We start from the raw sequence: 15822 nt of genomic DNA on the forward strand, positions 1-15822 counted from the left end.
CAAACATATAAAATACAATCCTACTGTAACAAGACCAATATGCAAAATTGCCCCCATATGGAAATAAAGCCAGCATAACAAAATCCTGCTGCTTTAATCTTCACTATTTCAGTTCTACAAATCTAAGGCAAACAAACCTAAACTGAACTAATTATTTGAAGAACCATATCTCATATTTTGGAAATTTTATAATTAAATTATTTCTTATTTTAGAATTAAGCATTTTGACTTTTTTTTTTTTCTTCATCTCACTTTGCAGTACTGCATCTCTTCTGGGAAGGATGTCTTCTTTTGGAAGATTTCAAGACATTTTACTTCTGTTTTCAAGTAAGGAATGACCTAATGCTTCTCCAAACCATTTTTTTTTAAAGGAAGGCTTTGTTTTACAGCATCTTAAGTCCCTCTCATGGCAAAGCAAGAATTTTACGGAAAAAAATCTGATGCATAAGGATTGGATAAATATATTACTGCGTAGTGTCTGGATAGTTGAGTGGGTAGGTCTCAGAAGGCAATGTAGTCAGTACCTCTGTGAAGAGAGGAGCTCTTGCCTGTGTCATTTAGCCTTTTCCTCTATTAAATGGAAATTTCTTTCTCCCATGTTGTGTTTCCTGTTTGGGGGGAATTACCTCTTCCATTCTGGAGTCAGTTTTCTTTTGTAGGATGGGGATCCTCGGTGACATCTGGGCATGTATTGCCTTGTTCGGGGGTCAGACCTTCCTCTAGCTGGATGCTGCTTTCCTCGTGGGTGAGGTGGGCACCTTCCTCTGCTGGGGGTTCAGCACCTTCTAGCTCGTAGGGCAGACCTTGTTCTGCTTGGGACTCGGTTTCCTTCTGGAGGAAGGCAACGCATGCGGCCAGGGGTAGGCCGGTCTCAAAGCATTGTATGTTGGTAGCGCTGCTGTGCTCGTCCACAGGGACCGGGTGTGTCCGCTGCCGACCGGTGCTGGCGTGGCAGACGGTCACGGAAAGATCAGCGTGTGCCCAGGCGGTGTAGCTGCAGCCAGTCGCAACGACTGCTAGGGCACAAGCAAGGATACAGAAGTAGAAGCTGGAGCCGAAGACCGAGGAGTGGCCTAAGAGCTGTGGGTGCTGAGCGGTGCTGAGGTTGTCCCTCGTCAATATCCAGAGACCACAGGATGAGACCACTGCGATGGCAGTGAACAGGACGACGAGGCCGTGCAGGAAAGGGGCAGTCACCCTGCCCGGCTTCAGCCCCAGGATGTCGAGCAGCATGGCCCCGCAGCTGCTGAGGAGGGCCAGCAGGCAGCAGAGAGCTGTCAAGCTCATAAAGGCGAGTCCTGCACGGCCCACGAAGTGGCAGTTGGAAGAGGGTTCTATTTGATTAAGGACACAGATAATGCCCAGCACGAAATGGAGCGAGTCCATTCTGACCACAACCCAGCTGGGGTAGGCTGTAGTTGTGCATATAATCCCCAGGACTAAGCTCTGGATTACAGCTGCCTCCAAGCTGCCCCTTCGCCTTCTGCCTTTCTTGGCGTGCAGGTAGAGGGGACACATCGCCACTTCCGTGGAGCAGGGCAGCGGCTCGGAAGGGGGGAGCATGGCCACGTCCTGGCCCCTAGCACTGGGCCCGTGGGCGGCCCTGCCTCAGCCGGTCTGGGTGGTAGAGCAGGCAAGAACTCCAGGAAAAGCACGGTGCTGAAAAAGAGAGAAAAGCAGTTAGTCCTGCTGAGAGCAAGTGCTGTGCCTTGAGAGAAAACCCTCGTGATGTATGCCCAGGGATGGTGTAAGCCCAGGCCCTGTATCAGGCATACTCAGAAGCAACTGGAGCTGCCAGGTAACACGTCAAATCTCACATGATATTCGTATTAAGTCATCCAGATTAGCTGAGTGTCACTAAAATACTTGTATATTTTGTTCCCCTCTGTCACCGAGAGGAGAATAAAAGTGGTATATTTTTAATCCTTCCACATTTGCTGTTGGAATGCGAAAATAAGAGCAACCTACCTTCTGTGGGGACTGCGTGGAAAGCCAGAGTAGGCAAAGGCATGACCACAAGGAACATGTATTAGACACTAATTAGATTCAGGTAGCAGAAATAATCACCAGCCAAGAGTTTTTGTAATAAACCCCATGAAGCAATATGAGAACTTGAAAATGTATACTTCCTTAGAGCCTTTTTCCTTTCGAGCTGGTTGCACGTGGATGACAGCCTTTATACTTCCACAAGTAGATAGTGATAGAAAGTGCTACAGTGACAGAAAGCACTACTCAAGGTGAAAATAGTGAATAATTCTACATAGTAGGATACACAGAAGCTAACTGTTGGATATTGGATACTGAAGTGGTGTAACTAACATCAGAATGAATTTAAGGCTCGTATTATCATAATGAATTTCCCTCCACAAAGACTAATTACAGTTAAATGTAGGATTATAAACTGCATGCCTATCTGCTAAAGTGTGATGGTTAATTCATTATAGTATGATATTTCTATTATTCCAAACACAATTCCAGATGTTTCCCAGATATTTATGTAAGGTCCTCTAAATGCCAGTTTTAAGACAGATGTTTGGGTAACTTTTGAATAACGACATGGTATGATTTACATTACAACGTTAAAGGGATTTCTTTTTCAGATGCTCTTTAGAAGTCACACCTGAGAACACCTTTACAGTTTTGGTTTAGTGTAGTCCAATGGATTGTGAATAAGCATGGAATATTCTGGAGTATGAGAAGTCTACACATTGGGTACTTTAATTGATTTACCAGTGTAACAGATGGCAGGCAGTAAAACACTGTCAGTACCAGTAATCCTAGTCCTTTCACTTTCTACTGCAATCTCTGGTTTTGCTCAAGGAGAAGACAAAGTACAGTCTTCATTATGACTGCCCATTTTTGAAGTATGGCAGTGATAGTTTTGCTTCACTTAAACTACCTTCACTGCCTTTAAGAGCCAAGGTAGGTAAACAAACCTAACATTAAACTGAACCTTAATACTTACCTCCTTTTTTATTATTATTTGTTTATTTTGTATTTTTCTGATTAGTTACTTGCCAAAGGTCTGTTCCTGACCTCCCTGAAGCAGATGTCAGAGGACTTCTCTCTCTTTTTCCAGTTTCAGGGTGAATTTATCCCATACTGTGAAGACAAAGGGGGTGTGGTAAGCACCGATTGCAACACTGACACAAAGGTGTGGACAAGGAAAGCAGGGCTGTACGCCGAGCTGTTTCCCTTTTCATTAATGCCTCGGGTTTCATCACTGCTGATGACGACCTCAGGTGTGTTGTGCCTGATTAGCCCTCCTGCTTCTTGCCATACACTTGTGTTTCTTTCCCTCAACCTTGAAAATTCAGTCACGTATATAGTGTATGTATATATTTTAACTCCAGATGACTTCTTAATCACAAATTACCATTTTTAGATGACTTCTTAGTCACGAATTACCTACGGTTTGCACCTTGCACCCAGCCCCAAACCCTCTGAGGCGCCGTCCCAGCCGGCAGAGGAGCTGAGTCCCCGTCAGCCGCCCCGGGTCCCGCTCCCGCTCTGCCCAGAGCCCCCCACACGGGGCGGGGGGACCGTTGGGGACCGTTAGCGGCCGTTAGGGGCCGTTCCCGCCCGTTGCCGTTCGAACGGCGCAGCCCGGAGCCGTTGGGCGCCGCCGCCCGGGCGCATGCGCGGCTCGGGGCGCTGAGGGGAGCGGCGGGGCCGGGCAGGCGGCGGTGAGCGGAGGGCAGCGGGGGGGCTCTGAGGGGACCCTGAGGGGACCGGGGGGGCTCTGAGGGGGGCGGAGGAGCCGGGCAGGGCTTCGTGTGGTAACCGAGGGGGGTCACGTAAAGGAGGGGGCTCGGCGGGTGCGACCCCTCCTCGCTTCGCCCCCCAGCGAGGAGAAAGGCGGAGAAGGGCGGGCTGGAGCCCCTGTGTGGGGACGGGGCTGTGACGGGGCGCGGGGTGCTTGTGGCGTGAGGGACGGGAGGGAGGTGCCGGGGGGCGCCGCCTGGCCTGCAGGTGTTGGAGCTGCGACCCGGCCTCTGTGTCCCGGGGTGAGTTCTGTCAGCCTTCACTGTGACAGCAGCCTGGAAGTGGGGGACGCTGGCCGTGTGTCGCTTCACTTCTTACTTGGGTTCTGGTGCTGGTGGTACAGGACTTAACGGTGCCCTACAGCTCGGGGGTTTATGGGGCTGGTTTGGCTGAACTGTGAGGCTCCAGGTCCCTTCCTGGTCCCTTCTTCTCTCTGGCAGAGCGCAGGGAGCCCAGCAGCACCCAGCTCTGCCTCAGGTTCTCGTGTAACGCCTCCATGGCTTGGCTGGGCTGTAACCTGCTGCCAAACTCAGCTTTTAAAACCCTGTGGAGCCAAACGGGGTCTGTCAGCTTGTTACAGCTGCCTTTTATTGTAAAGGGATTGCTTGTTTGTCCACCTAACCGCTGGAGAGGCTGGATTCCAGATAGAACTGTTCCTAAACAATGGTTTGCATAATTAACTAGATGAAGGGTGTCTGGCTCTCTAGGTCAGGAATGCGGTGCTGTCAGTGGACACACTCTGTTACTTTGGCCTGCTTAAATGAAAGCATGAAAGCTGTGCTGGGAAAAAAAATACCCGTGAAGTCTGTTCAAAAAACATCAGACTAGTTAATTTTTGAAACGTAGTTGTAGCAGGTATGCTGCTGCATTACGTGCTTTCATCTCATCTATAGTATCATTCATTAGAAGAAGATAAAATGCCACGAAGCAGGCCTTCGGTTAGGAGATTTCTGAAACCTGGCGTGTTACTGGCACAATTACTCTTTGAGTTTTTGTAACGTCTTCCAGTTTGTGTTTTGCTTACACTGAATGACTCTCCTAGTATAAATGCCTATGTACACGTGTGTATTTGCTACCAGAGTTGTTTGGAGTGTTTAAGGAAAATACCTGCTTGGTACAGGAAAGTGTTTATGAGCTTCCTGCCTTTTCTTTCTTTCACTGGGAAACTTTTTTTCCTCATTCCTTGCTTAACTATGGTGTTAGGTCATCCTTATTTCCCAGCAGCTCTGTATCCGATAACCATCTACTAACTCATTTCCCCATTGTTCATGTGCAGGCTGTTTTCTCCACCCTGCTGCCGGTGATTTAGGCACTTCTACCTTCTGCCTCCCCAGTACAGCTGCCGAGTAATCATCTGGAACAAACGGAAACAATACAGGGCACCCACAGCGAGGATCACAGCTGGCAATCAGGGTAATGGTTTTAAACTTCTGAATAACCGGGCAGGAGAAGCCGGGCCACAGGGGTTGGGGACAGCAGCACTGCACAGCGCGGCAGCTCCCGCCTGGGTGGCCTGGAAGGGGAGGAAGGGGGCCTGAAGGGCAGTGGAGCCGCGCAGGCCTCGGGGCTGGCCTGACTTGGACTTGTTCCTGCTCGGCTCCAGCAGCCGTGCTGCGATGCGTGACTCCGTTAGGGCCGTGCTGCCCCGCCAGCAGCTGCTTGCTTTTCAGAGCCTGGAGGTGGTTTGTGAGGGTGCTAAGGAAAGCCTGAAATTGGCTCCTTCGCTTCTCTGGTAGCAGGCAGGTACTTTGTAATTAAAACCATTTTTTGAAGATTAATTTTATCTTGCCCTTTATGTAGATCAAATAATGTAGACGTTACATTTGTAAAGAAAATTTCCCTCCTGTAACAGTTTGTTTGAAGGGAACTTACAGCCCTAGATTTAAGTGGGGGGGTGGGGGAAGAAGTGGCATTAGACATAGAGGGTTTTTTTAAGTTGTGTTAATTACACATCTATGGAAGAAACTAAGGAATGAGGGTACTTGCTAAGGATTCTTTTTTTTTTTTCTAACCATGAGCAAAACCTAAAAAGTTAGTTAAGTTGAAGTAACTGTCCTAAGATTCACAATGACTCTATCAATATATACATTTAAATATATTTCCTACTGTAATTATTAATAATAATTAAAAAAAGCTTATGTAGCCAGTATATTAGATTAGTTGCTTTTTCTGGCTTTTTAAGGCAGAAGTTGGAAATATGTGAGTAGACAGTGTTCACCTATGTGAAGATCATTAGCTTAGCTCTTTAAACAATCAATCACTTAGTTTTTTTTGTCCTTTTTCCCCTTGGCAATGAAAATGCCAGTGTAGGTTAGGCTACTGGTTATTAAATTTCACATTGAGGCCTTTAGGTTAATAAGACAATTTTAAAGGATTGTAAAAAGAGTTTAAATGGTTTTCTCTTTTTCTTCTGTAGGACATGCATCACTTTGAGGAAGAGTTAACGTGCTCCATCTGCTACAGCCTGTTTTCAGATCCCCGTGTTCTGCCTTGTTCCCATACATTCTGTAGAAATTGTCTGGAGGGTGTTCTTGATCTGTCAGGCAACTTTTCCATTTGGAGACCCCTGAGGATTCTTCTGAAGTGCCCAAACTGTAGGAGCGTTGTTGAGATTCCTGACTCTGGCACTGAATCGCTGCCGATCAACTTTGCACTGAAAGCTATTATTGAGAAATACCGTCAGGAAGATCACTCTGATGTTGCAACTTGCAGTGAGCATTATAGGCAGCCGCTGAACGTTTACTGCCTTTTGGATAAAAAAATGGTGTGTGGGCATTGCCTTACAATAGGAAAACACAACGGGCATCCCATAGACGACCTTTACAGTGCCTACCTAAAAGAGAAGCAGTCTTCTGGAAAAATTCTCGAGCAGCTGACTGATAAACACTGGGCTGATGTATATTTGCTTATTGAAAAGCTGAAAGAACAGAAATCCCAGTGTGAAAGCGTCATTCAAGATGATAAAAAAGTAGTGGTTCTATACTTTAAGAAACTTAGCGAGACATTGGAGCATAAAAAACAAGCTCTGCTCTCTGCACTGGATGAAATCAACAGGCAGGTTTTGGAAGAATATGATCCTCTCATTGAGAATTTAAAAAAAATGAGGGAAGAACAGCTTGAATTAATGTCACTGAACACATCTATTCAGAAAGAAGAGTCCCCACTTGTTTTTCTTGAGAAGGTGGATGGGGTGTACCAACGGCTAAAAGCTTTGAAAGAGAAGCAGCTACCGGACGTTAAACCTGTCGAGATCTACCCCAGGGTTGGGCACCTGTTGAAGGATGTGTGGTCCAACACCGAAATTGGTCAGATCAACAAGATCCTTACTCCAAAGATAAAACTGATTCCAAAAAGGAAATTACAGATCAAAAGCAGGGAAAAAGAAAGAGTAAAATCTGAAGAACTCCCCCCGGCTGTAAATTTTCTAGCAGTCATTCTTCTTTTTGTAATAGCAGCGATAGCTCTGTTTGCATTTTCCAAACTGGTGTCATCATTTGGAATTGAAACTGTTTCCACTTACATTTCAGAATTCTTGCTCTCTATTTATCGAGGTTTTTGTGCTCATTTGCAGACTATAGTGCATGCACTGTGCCATAGATTTAATCTTACGGTGAGGTTTTTAGGGATGATTGTTCCTCTTTGGCTATTTCAATGATTGAATTAGAACTTACTGCAGGAATCCCCAAGATTTATTTTTAATTGAAGATTCTACTTAATAGCCGGGTTGTTAAAACTCCACGCTTTTTCTTTCTTTTCCATGTTCTTCCTTTTTCTTTATAGGTTTTTCATTGAACATGTCTTTTTGGTTATAAATCTTCTCATTTAACTAAGAGTTAATCTGCTCACACAGCAAGTAGGTAGGTGGTTGGTAAAACTGGAAGCTAGGCAGAAGCAATGTCTGCGTAAGAAAGCTATAGGCAGCTTCCTGATTGTAAAAACTCAAACCTCTACATTTTTTAGTGGTAACATAATCTAATTATGTTTTTAATAAATACACTGCAACATTGAAAGTTTAAAAAAAGCACCTCAGGCTGCAAAGTGGCTGGTCCTAGACAGGTCAGTCGGTTACTAGCTCTGGTGTACATAAAGCTTGCATTTAGTGTTTTACTGACCTCTTTCTAACAGTAATTTAACTGACATACCTGACTCTCTAAATCATACAGTAATGGACCTCATTTTGGATGTTGCTGGTTACTAGTGACATGATTTCATCCTTTTTTATAATCTGTTGTTTTTTTAATCTCTTTTAAATTGTTATCTCCAGTTTACGGAGCAGTAGCTGCAGTACTCGTGGTAACGTATTGCATGCAGAGTTTAGTGCCAGCTACGCACAAATCAGGAATTTATTTAGTCTAACGGGGAATTTGCACCACTTCCTAGAATGAGCCTTGGGTTGTTGCTGAAAGAATATGCAGTGAAAATAGATACATATTGCAGTAAGTAGCAAAACTCCCTTTGAAATTGGCGGTACAAGGATTTCAAATGTCAAGAGCCCTTAAACAACTTGAAAATGAGTAAATTTTCAGGCTTTCAGCACAAATAATGGAGGTCTTTACCTTGACCTAGAAGAAAAAATGACAGCATTTTGTTCTGCAGTCAAATAATCACTACCACGCTTTTCTTCGTTTGAAGAGGTACGAAGCTGTGCTCAGCAGACAAATTCACAATGGCAGCAGCCCTTGACCTTCGGTTATTACTGAGTCAGCTGTGATCAAGCAGCCTTTAAGCACTGCCGTTAGAACAGCAGAACACAGAAGTTTATAATGAACTAATGATTTTATAAAACCCAAAAATGGGCTCTTTATATGCCTAATTTTGACTTATAAACATAATAGTATATTTTAGCATAGCAGCATTCCTTGGGTGCTGTATTGATTATTATTTAAAAACATACGAGTTGTTTAAATAGTGATTAGTTCTGGGGGTGGCCTCTTGCTACGTGACACGTTAAAACCCGTGCGCAAACCCAGACTTGCGCGTTGCATCCAGCAGACACTGGTGGGGGCTTCTGCAAAATAGCAGCTGCTGCCACTGCCTGCAGCGAGGTGGGAGCCAGACGTGGTGCTGGTGCGTTCCTTAAGCCTAAACGAAGTCTGAAGGATATTGATGTCCTCCTGTTGCTGCATTGCTAAAGCATGAAGCGTATCCGAAGGGCTATTGTGCAGCACCCTTCTCTGCAGCTTGGGGTTTCTGTTGCGTGGATCTGACTGAAAGGTGTGACCAAGCAGTGCTCCAGAGGAGTGGGCCTCTGCCCGGTTCTATAATTTCTGCTTCTGTAATCTGGATTTATAGCGTTACAAAGTCAAATCCCAGTGATACCACTGGTCAGAGTTTGAAATAGTGCGTAGGTGTATCTGGGACTGGATGAAGTGGCACGTTAATTTCCCGGTGACACTTTGGACTCGGGCTGTTTGTTTTTCTCTGAAGTCCTGCTAGAAGGCTGTCATCTGGCATGTAAGTCTGAAATCCTGGTGCTAACTGTATGCCTACCACGAGGCTTCTTTTTTGACTTACCTTCCTGTCCTTTATTTTCCTAACTTTTAAAAACCTTATGGAAAGTTTATAATGAAATTTTATTTTTCCAGACAACACGAATTTATAAGATGCTTTTATCACTGATTGAAACATTTAGTACTTGTACTTATGTACCATATATTTTAATAAATTTACATAAAATAAAATGTATTCTTATACTAGGGATGGTTAACACCTTGATTTCTTTGCTGTACAGAGTCTCCCTCTAATCCTAAACAGAGCTGGAGCATGGGGCTGAGCTGGAGCCACGCGACAGGAGCAGCAGCTGTTGTTGGAGCAAGAACGAGGGTACGCAGTTGTGCTGGGTCTGTTTCGTTTTCTTCCACTTGCCCCAGTTTTTGTAGTTTGGACGTGGTGAAGTGTCCCTGAAGCAGCAGGCCCTTTAGTTGCTTGATGCAGATTTGGTGTTGTTTTGCCTTGTCCAGCATGGGCCCCTTTCAGTTCTGCCCGATGGGGTGGTGGGGTCACTGCGGCTGGGTGCCAGCTGCCCACCCCTTCTCTAAAGGACGGGGCCAAAATTTGGCAGAGGAGCTCGCGGGCTGGGGTAAGGGCAGGGGCATCACACAGCAATTACTGCTGCGGCCAACGCCAATTCACCCTGGGGAAGGTTAAGTGACTGCTACTTAGTGCAGGAGTAGATAGTGAGAACTGAAAGCAAACTGAAACCGTAAATTGAGCCTCGAGCTGTACTTCAAGGTGTTCTAGAGTCAGCTTGAGATGGGGAGAAAAACCTCAGAACTGCACAGCGTGCATGGCTGGTGTTAGGATGGGTAGGAAATGCCTTGTGTTTTTGTCTTCTGCTGTTGTGCACTTCACTGTTGCTGCTCGGTGATTTCACGCAGTATTTCACTGGGTGCGCCACTCCCCTGGTCAGGCCCGGGACAACAAAACCCGGGATAACCTAACTCAGGCTTGTTAAGCTTGCTTAGTATGAAAACGGCAGAGAGATGGAAATGTAATCGAGGACTAAGCACAGAAATAACAAACCATCGTTCTAGAACTGTGCTTAGCGAGCTTTTCTACTGACAGACATTTTATAAGCACATCAGTGGTTAATTATTAAGGCAATAGCAAATAGTTGGCTAAGCCCTGCTGACTAACTGAAGTGACTTCAAGTAGCACGTAATGTACAATTGTTTTCTGACCAAAGGAGTTGCTGACACACAGCAGTGAAGAATCTCATCCCAACGCATGAGCCACGTCTAGTTCAGGGATCAGTTATTAGTGAAAAGATGCCAGGTACTGGCCTGACTTGTGGAGTGAAACACAGAGCTCCAGTACTTGAAGTACAAAACAGCTCTGACTCAAAGCACAGCATAAACTGAAGCTCTGACACAGAGTGTGGAAAACTTCCTGTAACAGCTGGGCGAGCAACAGCAGGAGGGTGAGGATTTACACAGCCTTGCCTCCGCACTGGGAATCGTTCAGCCCTTTGTGAAATGATGGTAAGAGCAACAGGTGAGTTACTGCGGGATTAGTAACTGACAGTGCCAGCATGGCTGCAGCCGGTTTGTTGGGCCAAGGGAAAGCAGGAAGAATTGTCCTGTGTAACTGCAGGGAGATGAAAATAACTAAAGAGCCTTTGAAGCTGAGTCAAGTCACTGCTAAACAGTTACAAGTGGCTAATTCCCAGACCGCACAGCTTTACAACAGCAGCTAGAAATCCAAGTCCTTTCCCTTGTGCATCTTTATACTATAAATGTGATTTTATATATGGACTTCACTTACTGAAACAATCTAAAATCAAAGCTTTTTTTTATATTAATAGAATATGATATTCAATATATATATAAGTATAATATAATGTATGATATTGCATAAGTATGCTCTTACTTTGATGGCATTTAAAAATAATTTACTTAGAGTAAAAACAAAAAAACAAAACCAGGCCTTTATAACTTCATGCGTGACCCAAGCATTGACATAAAGCTTGTCCGTGGAATATTAGAATGCAGCTAGGTATGTAATTAGAGAAAGGTCTGTTCTTTCTAATCAGTTCATATAATTAAGACCCCCATAGACTGTATAATAATGATAAAGGAATTTATTTAGAGACTGGTTTTATTAACAAGCTCAAATAGAAGCCTTAAAACTAGAGGAAAAAAATCTCAATATACAAAAGTTTATTAGAAAAGACACAGTGAGCAGCAACAAGAATGTAAATAGACACTGGGAAGTTTTTTGTTCGTGCTACATTTGAGCTATATTATGTACAACACTGCGGAGGTTCAGCCAGTCCTTTATATGCAATGACTTTTGGGTTGGTTGCCACACTTTTTGTGGTATTGTTAGTCTTGTATATTCCAATCAGTCTGTCTGCAATCTCAAACATGTTGTTTCGCAGGGAGATGATGATAAATTGTGCATTTTTTGTTTGCTCCTGAAAAATAAGTTATTTGCATTAGCTCATAGGACTTCAGAAAGCTACACGTTCTTGTATGGTGTCTGTATGCAGGTTTTAGGAGCTGTGGAATTACTTGGTGATAACTACGCTGATCAGTCACGGGATCGTTAACAGATCTACAGCTGATGACTGCTCAGAACCACACAACACTCTCTTAGCTTGCTTGGCTTTCTGACTTAAGCATGAGCTTCCCCTGTTTTCCCCTTTAACATGACCTGTTCAAGTGAGGTCAATTAAATATAAACATTCATAAAGTTTTTCAGATGTTCACCACAGTTTTAACGTGAATCCCACCAAGCTTACTGAAGGTGGGCGTTACTAACTTACCTGAACAGCTCGAACAAGGGCTGTTTTAGGGACGCAAAGGAAAACAAACCTATCTCCACCCACCCTTTGATAGAGGACAAGCCTTGAAGGCCTGTAGTTCTGGGACACGAAGGCACAAACAGGTAAAATACCTAGATTTGGTTGGTAGCGCTTTAAAAATAAAACCACCATTTTTCTTTAGGAACCCAGGAGTAGCAGTGTGAAATCACAAGTGTGACAATTAGGCAGTGTTGAAGCAAAGTTTAACAGTTGCAGATAGCTACTTAAAATCAGGGAAGCACTTCAGCGATACTTACATCATAATCTTTGACACTTCTAGGCTGTCCCCAAAACCAGTCTGCTTTGTAATTGTGATACCACTTTGTATTTACAAGCAGAGAAGAAAAAATCTTGGGAAAAAATAGACTACAGTAGTTAAATACTTACATAGATGTAAAATGCTACAATAGACACGTTTTTGAAGTCAAGTGCTGCATCAATCTCATCCATAAAATAAAGCGGTGTTGGCTTGTAATGATGAAGTGCAAAAACTAGCGCCAGTGAACTTAGAGTCTTCTCTCCTCCTGATAAGTTAAATATTTTCTTCCAACTTTTCTTTGGAGGCCGAACACTGAAAGAAAGTTAGAGTTTGGACATTATTTCTGTTCACAATCAAAATAAACGCGCTGTATGAAAAGCAAGTCAAGAGAGGAGGGAGTTCGTGGAAGACACAGACAGCTGAAGAAGCCAGACAAACCGTGGATGAGCTGCTTGATGGTCAGTCCTCCACAACCGGGAGGCAGTGAGCTGTTCACCACAGGTAGCTTGGGGTGCTCACACAGCTGGGTGGTCAGCTGGTGTCTGAACTAGAGCTGTTGTAGCACTCAGCTATTCTCTGGGGGAGGCCTAACACTTAAAAATTGCTTTTTAATTATCTTTAAAAAGTGCTATTCTATTATGTAATGAACGTACTCTTAGGACCATTTATGACAGAACAATCCCCACTTACCCATATGACTGACATGATTCCCCAGGCAGAGTTAAATGACTTGGGAATTAACAAATCTGGGAAATTACTTCAAAGTCAAAGCTTTCTAACTGCTGCCAGTTACTTATTTCTCCAAGCAAAACAAATCTCTTCATTTTTCAATGCTAAAAAGTTTTGGCTTCTGTCAGCATCTTCCAGTACTTGCTAAGAAGTAAGGCTACCTTGGTTTGCTGATGACCACAGAAAATTTACTTTAAAGAAAGTCAAAAAAGCAATACAGCAAAAGAATTACAGCACTATCAAGTATTTTGACAAACCTAAACATGATTCCCTCGGAGAAGGGATCCAGACTGTCTACAAGTTCCAATTCAGCATCTCCTCCCAACGTAAGCATCTGGTAGTTTTCCTTCAGTTTATTTGTTATTACGTTAAATCCTGCCATAAATTCATTTAGCCTTTGTTTCCGAAGATCTTCATAAGCTTGTCTAAATTTGTCTCTCTTGTTGGTTATTTCATCCAATTCAGCCACACGGTTCAAGTATAACTCTTCCTGTAAAAAAAAAAAAAAAAAAAAAAAAAAAAAAAAAGTGTAGTTAAAGAAACTGTCTCTATTTTAGATTTTAAGTTTTTTTTTTTCTTTTTAATATAATTTGAAAACTCATTTTCCCCTGAAGGACTAACAGCTTTGAAACAAAAAAATAGACAAGTATCAAAAAGGTGAATCCTACCACTACATGACAGTAATTCAGCTTACCTTCTTCTTGTATTCTGCAATAGCACTGAGGTTTGGTTTCATTTCATGACACTGGGCTTCCAGCAGAGCTATCTGGTTAGTGATAATATCTGGATCCTTGATAGCCTCAAGCTCTTCTTGACTGAGCACTGGAAGTTCTTCAGGTGGCTTATCTTCTATGGCGTGCAGTGATAATTTTGATATCTAAAATTCAAAAACAGTTTCAAGAAAACTTTAAAGATCACATCAGTTATCACATGAACACGTTTCAATAACATTTGCTATATTAGTATATAGTGAACCTTCGAGACATTCCACGTTTCTTCACTTAATTCTCTTTAAGTTGCAAGAAAGACAACAAATATCCTTTCACCCCGTTGTTGTGTTCCTGAAAATCATATACATCATTCTTAGAAATGTGATGTTTCTCTGTAATTGCACCAGTAGCAGATAACAAGATCATCTCTCCTAACTCCACAGAACTTTAACAACTGTGTATTTAATACCTGGTGTGTACAAGATTGAAGTTTCCTCAATTGCCTCTACTTGCTGTGATAGCTGCCCTAGCTACCCTCAAATGTACAAGGCTACAAAGGGCACTGAAAGATCATCTGCTGGTCTAGATCCTTCTCTTTCAAATTTAAATTTGGAGTAGGAAGCAGACACAATACAATAACAATGTATCTTTATGATCTCCAAAATTCCAACTAACACCGATAAATCATGAGTTGTTTTGTTTTTTTTTCCTAAATTATCTGTTTTCTTCTTCATGGTAACATTAGTCTTTTGGGATCTCATAGATCAAGTTCTCTGAACTAACAATTTCCTTACCTCTTTTTGCCAGTATTTAATCTTTGATTGGTGTGTAGAAATATGACCATGAATTTGTTCGATTTTAAGTTTTATACTGAGAGCTTCCTTCTGAAGTGCATATTCATCCTCTTGAATAGCACCTATCTCCTGGAGTAAACCGCGATGCTCCTCCTGAACTGCTGGCAGTGCTTCCTACAGAAATGACAAAAGAAAGGCATTAATCAGCTGCCTGTGAAGCGTTACCAGTTTCTCAGGTTTGGTTTCACTGTGTTGTTACTCACAGAGCCTACTCTCCACAGTCTTAAGTACTGATGTAACCAAATACACTCTTGTAATTAGGTTGACCTGATCACTGAATTCTGGAACACCACTTGTAAAAATATGCCACAGATTACGCTCTTAATCTAGATCTGGATTAAACAAATCCTTACCTGAAGATCAGACCATTTACTCGGACTGTTTTATTTTTTATTTAAAGATCACCTTTCATTAATGATTATTTTTCAGTAACGATTCATTTTGTAAGAATGCACACAATATATTGTTGGACAGAGAAAATATTCTCTGCTGTTTAAATCCCATATGAATTTTTGGAGAATGAGTAATAGAGTAACTTAGAAAAAAGGCATTAGGACAGCGTCATCAAGTCTGAAGCTCAAATTGCTTTTTAAATGAAGCTATTAGCTAATGCAACCAAACCCATTTCCATATTGCTAGGGGCTGCCTGGGATGTCTCAGGATGAAGTGTAACAGACATCAGCAATTAGGACACCTTTGGCACAACAAATACTATCTACAATTTATTTCAGAGTGCATTCTCTATGAAGAAACACACCAAATAAACAGTATGCTTACTTCAGCTTGCTTGCGCTCATTCATAACCTCAGTGGCTTTGTCTTCTAGCACAGTCAGCTCCTCTGTTAAGTCTTTAATTTCTTTCTCGTTATCTCCAATTTCCTTCTCAGTGCGAAGAACAGCCTCTTCAGATTTTTTCATGTTTCTGAATGGATACCAAGATGTTTGTATACTTTACAGGAGTGCAAATATGGCATAACGTAATCCAGAAACACAATCACAGAAAGCTTGTTCGCTAGCTGTTCATAACCCAACGTGTTACAAATAGTCTGTTTGAGGTCAGTCAGTTTAGAGAAAGAGTTTATGACCTCCTCCCCTCAGTTTTCCTCTAGCCATAAAGAAGTGAACACACCTCTCCCGAGGCCTGACAAATCGCCCCCATGAAGATAAAGATTTAACGGTAACCAGACATGACTTGTGGCT

At 42.9% G+C, this 15822-nt stretch overlaps 2 protein-coding genes across 8 annotated transcripts in view; one reads left to right on the forward strand and one right to left on the reverse strand.

Moving 5' to 3' along the window:
* Positions 1-308: 308 nt before the first annotated feature.
* On the forward strand, positions 309-9458 carry TRIM59 (tripartite motif containing 59). Of its 3 annotated transcripts, none has more exons than XM_082766939.1 (3): positions 309-327; positions 5042-5178; positions 6182-9458. In XM_082766939.1, the coding sequence occupies exon 3, from the start codon at positions 6185-6187 to the stop codon at positions 7418-7420; it is 1236 nt and encodes a 411-aa protein (XP_082623065.1). In that variant the 5' UTR covers positions 309-327; positions 5042-5178; positions 6182-6184; the 3' UTR covers positions 7421-9458. The 3 variants fall into 3 exon arrangements, with proteins under 3 accessions (XP_082623065.1, XP_082623064.1, XP_082623063.1); XM_082766938.1 differs by lacking the exon at positions 309-327 and adding an exon at positions 3224-3242; XM_082766937.1 differs by lacking the exon at positions 309-327 and adding an exon at positions 3667-3686.
* Positions 9459-11341: 1883 nt separating this feature from the next.
* SMC4 (structural maintenance of chromosomes 4) overlaps positions 11342-15822 on the reverse strand; it is a 32867-nt gene continuing 28386 nt past the window's right edge. For all 5 annotated transcript variants that reach the window (XM_082767155.1, XM_082767157.1, XM_082767153.1 and 2 more), the window contains exons 19-24: positions 15400-15544; positions 14563-14736; positions 13753-13935; positions 13316-13548; positions 12458-12641; positions 11342-11680 (exon numbers count right to left, since the gene is read on the reverse strand). In XM_082767155.1, coding sequence (XP_082623281.1) covers positions 11507-11680; positions 12458-12641; positions 13316-13548; positions 13753-13935; positions 14563-14736; positions 15400-15544 — 1093 coding nt within the window. In that variant the 3' untranslated portion in view covers positions 11342-11506. The remainder of the gene's footprint in view (positions 11681-12457; positions 12642-13315; positions 13549-13752; positions 13936-14562; positions 14737-15399; positions 15545-15822) is intronic.

This window comes from Aythya marila (genome assembly GCF_965140915.1).
Source record: "Aythya marila genome assembly, chromosome: 9".
Lineage (NCBI taxonomy): Eukaryota > Metazoa > Chordata > Aves > Anseriformes > Anatidae > Aythya > Aythya marila.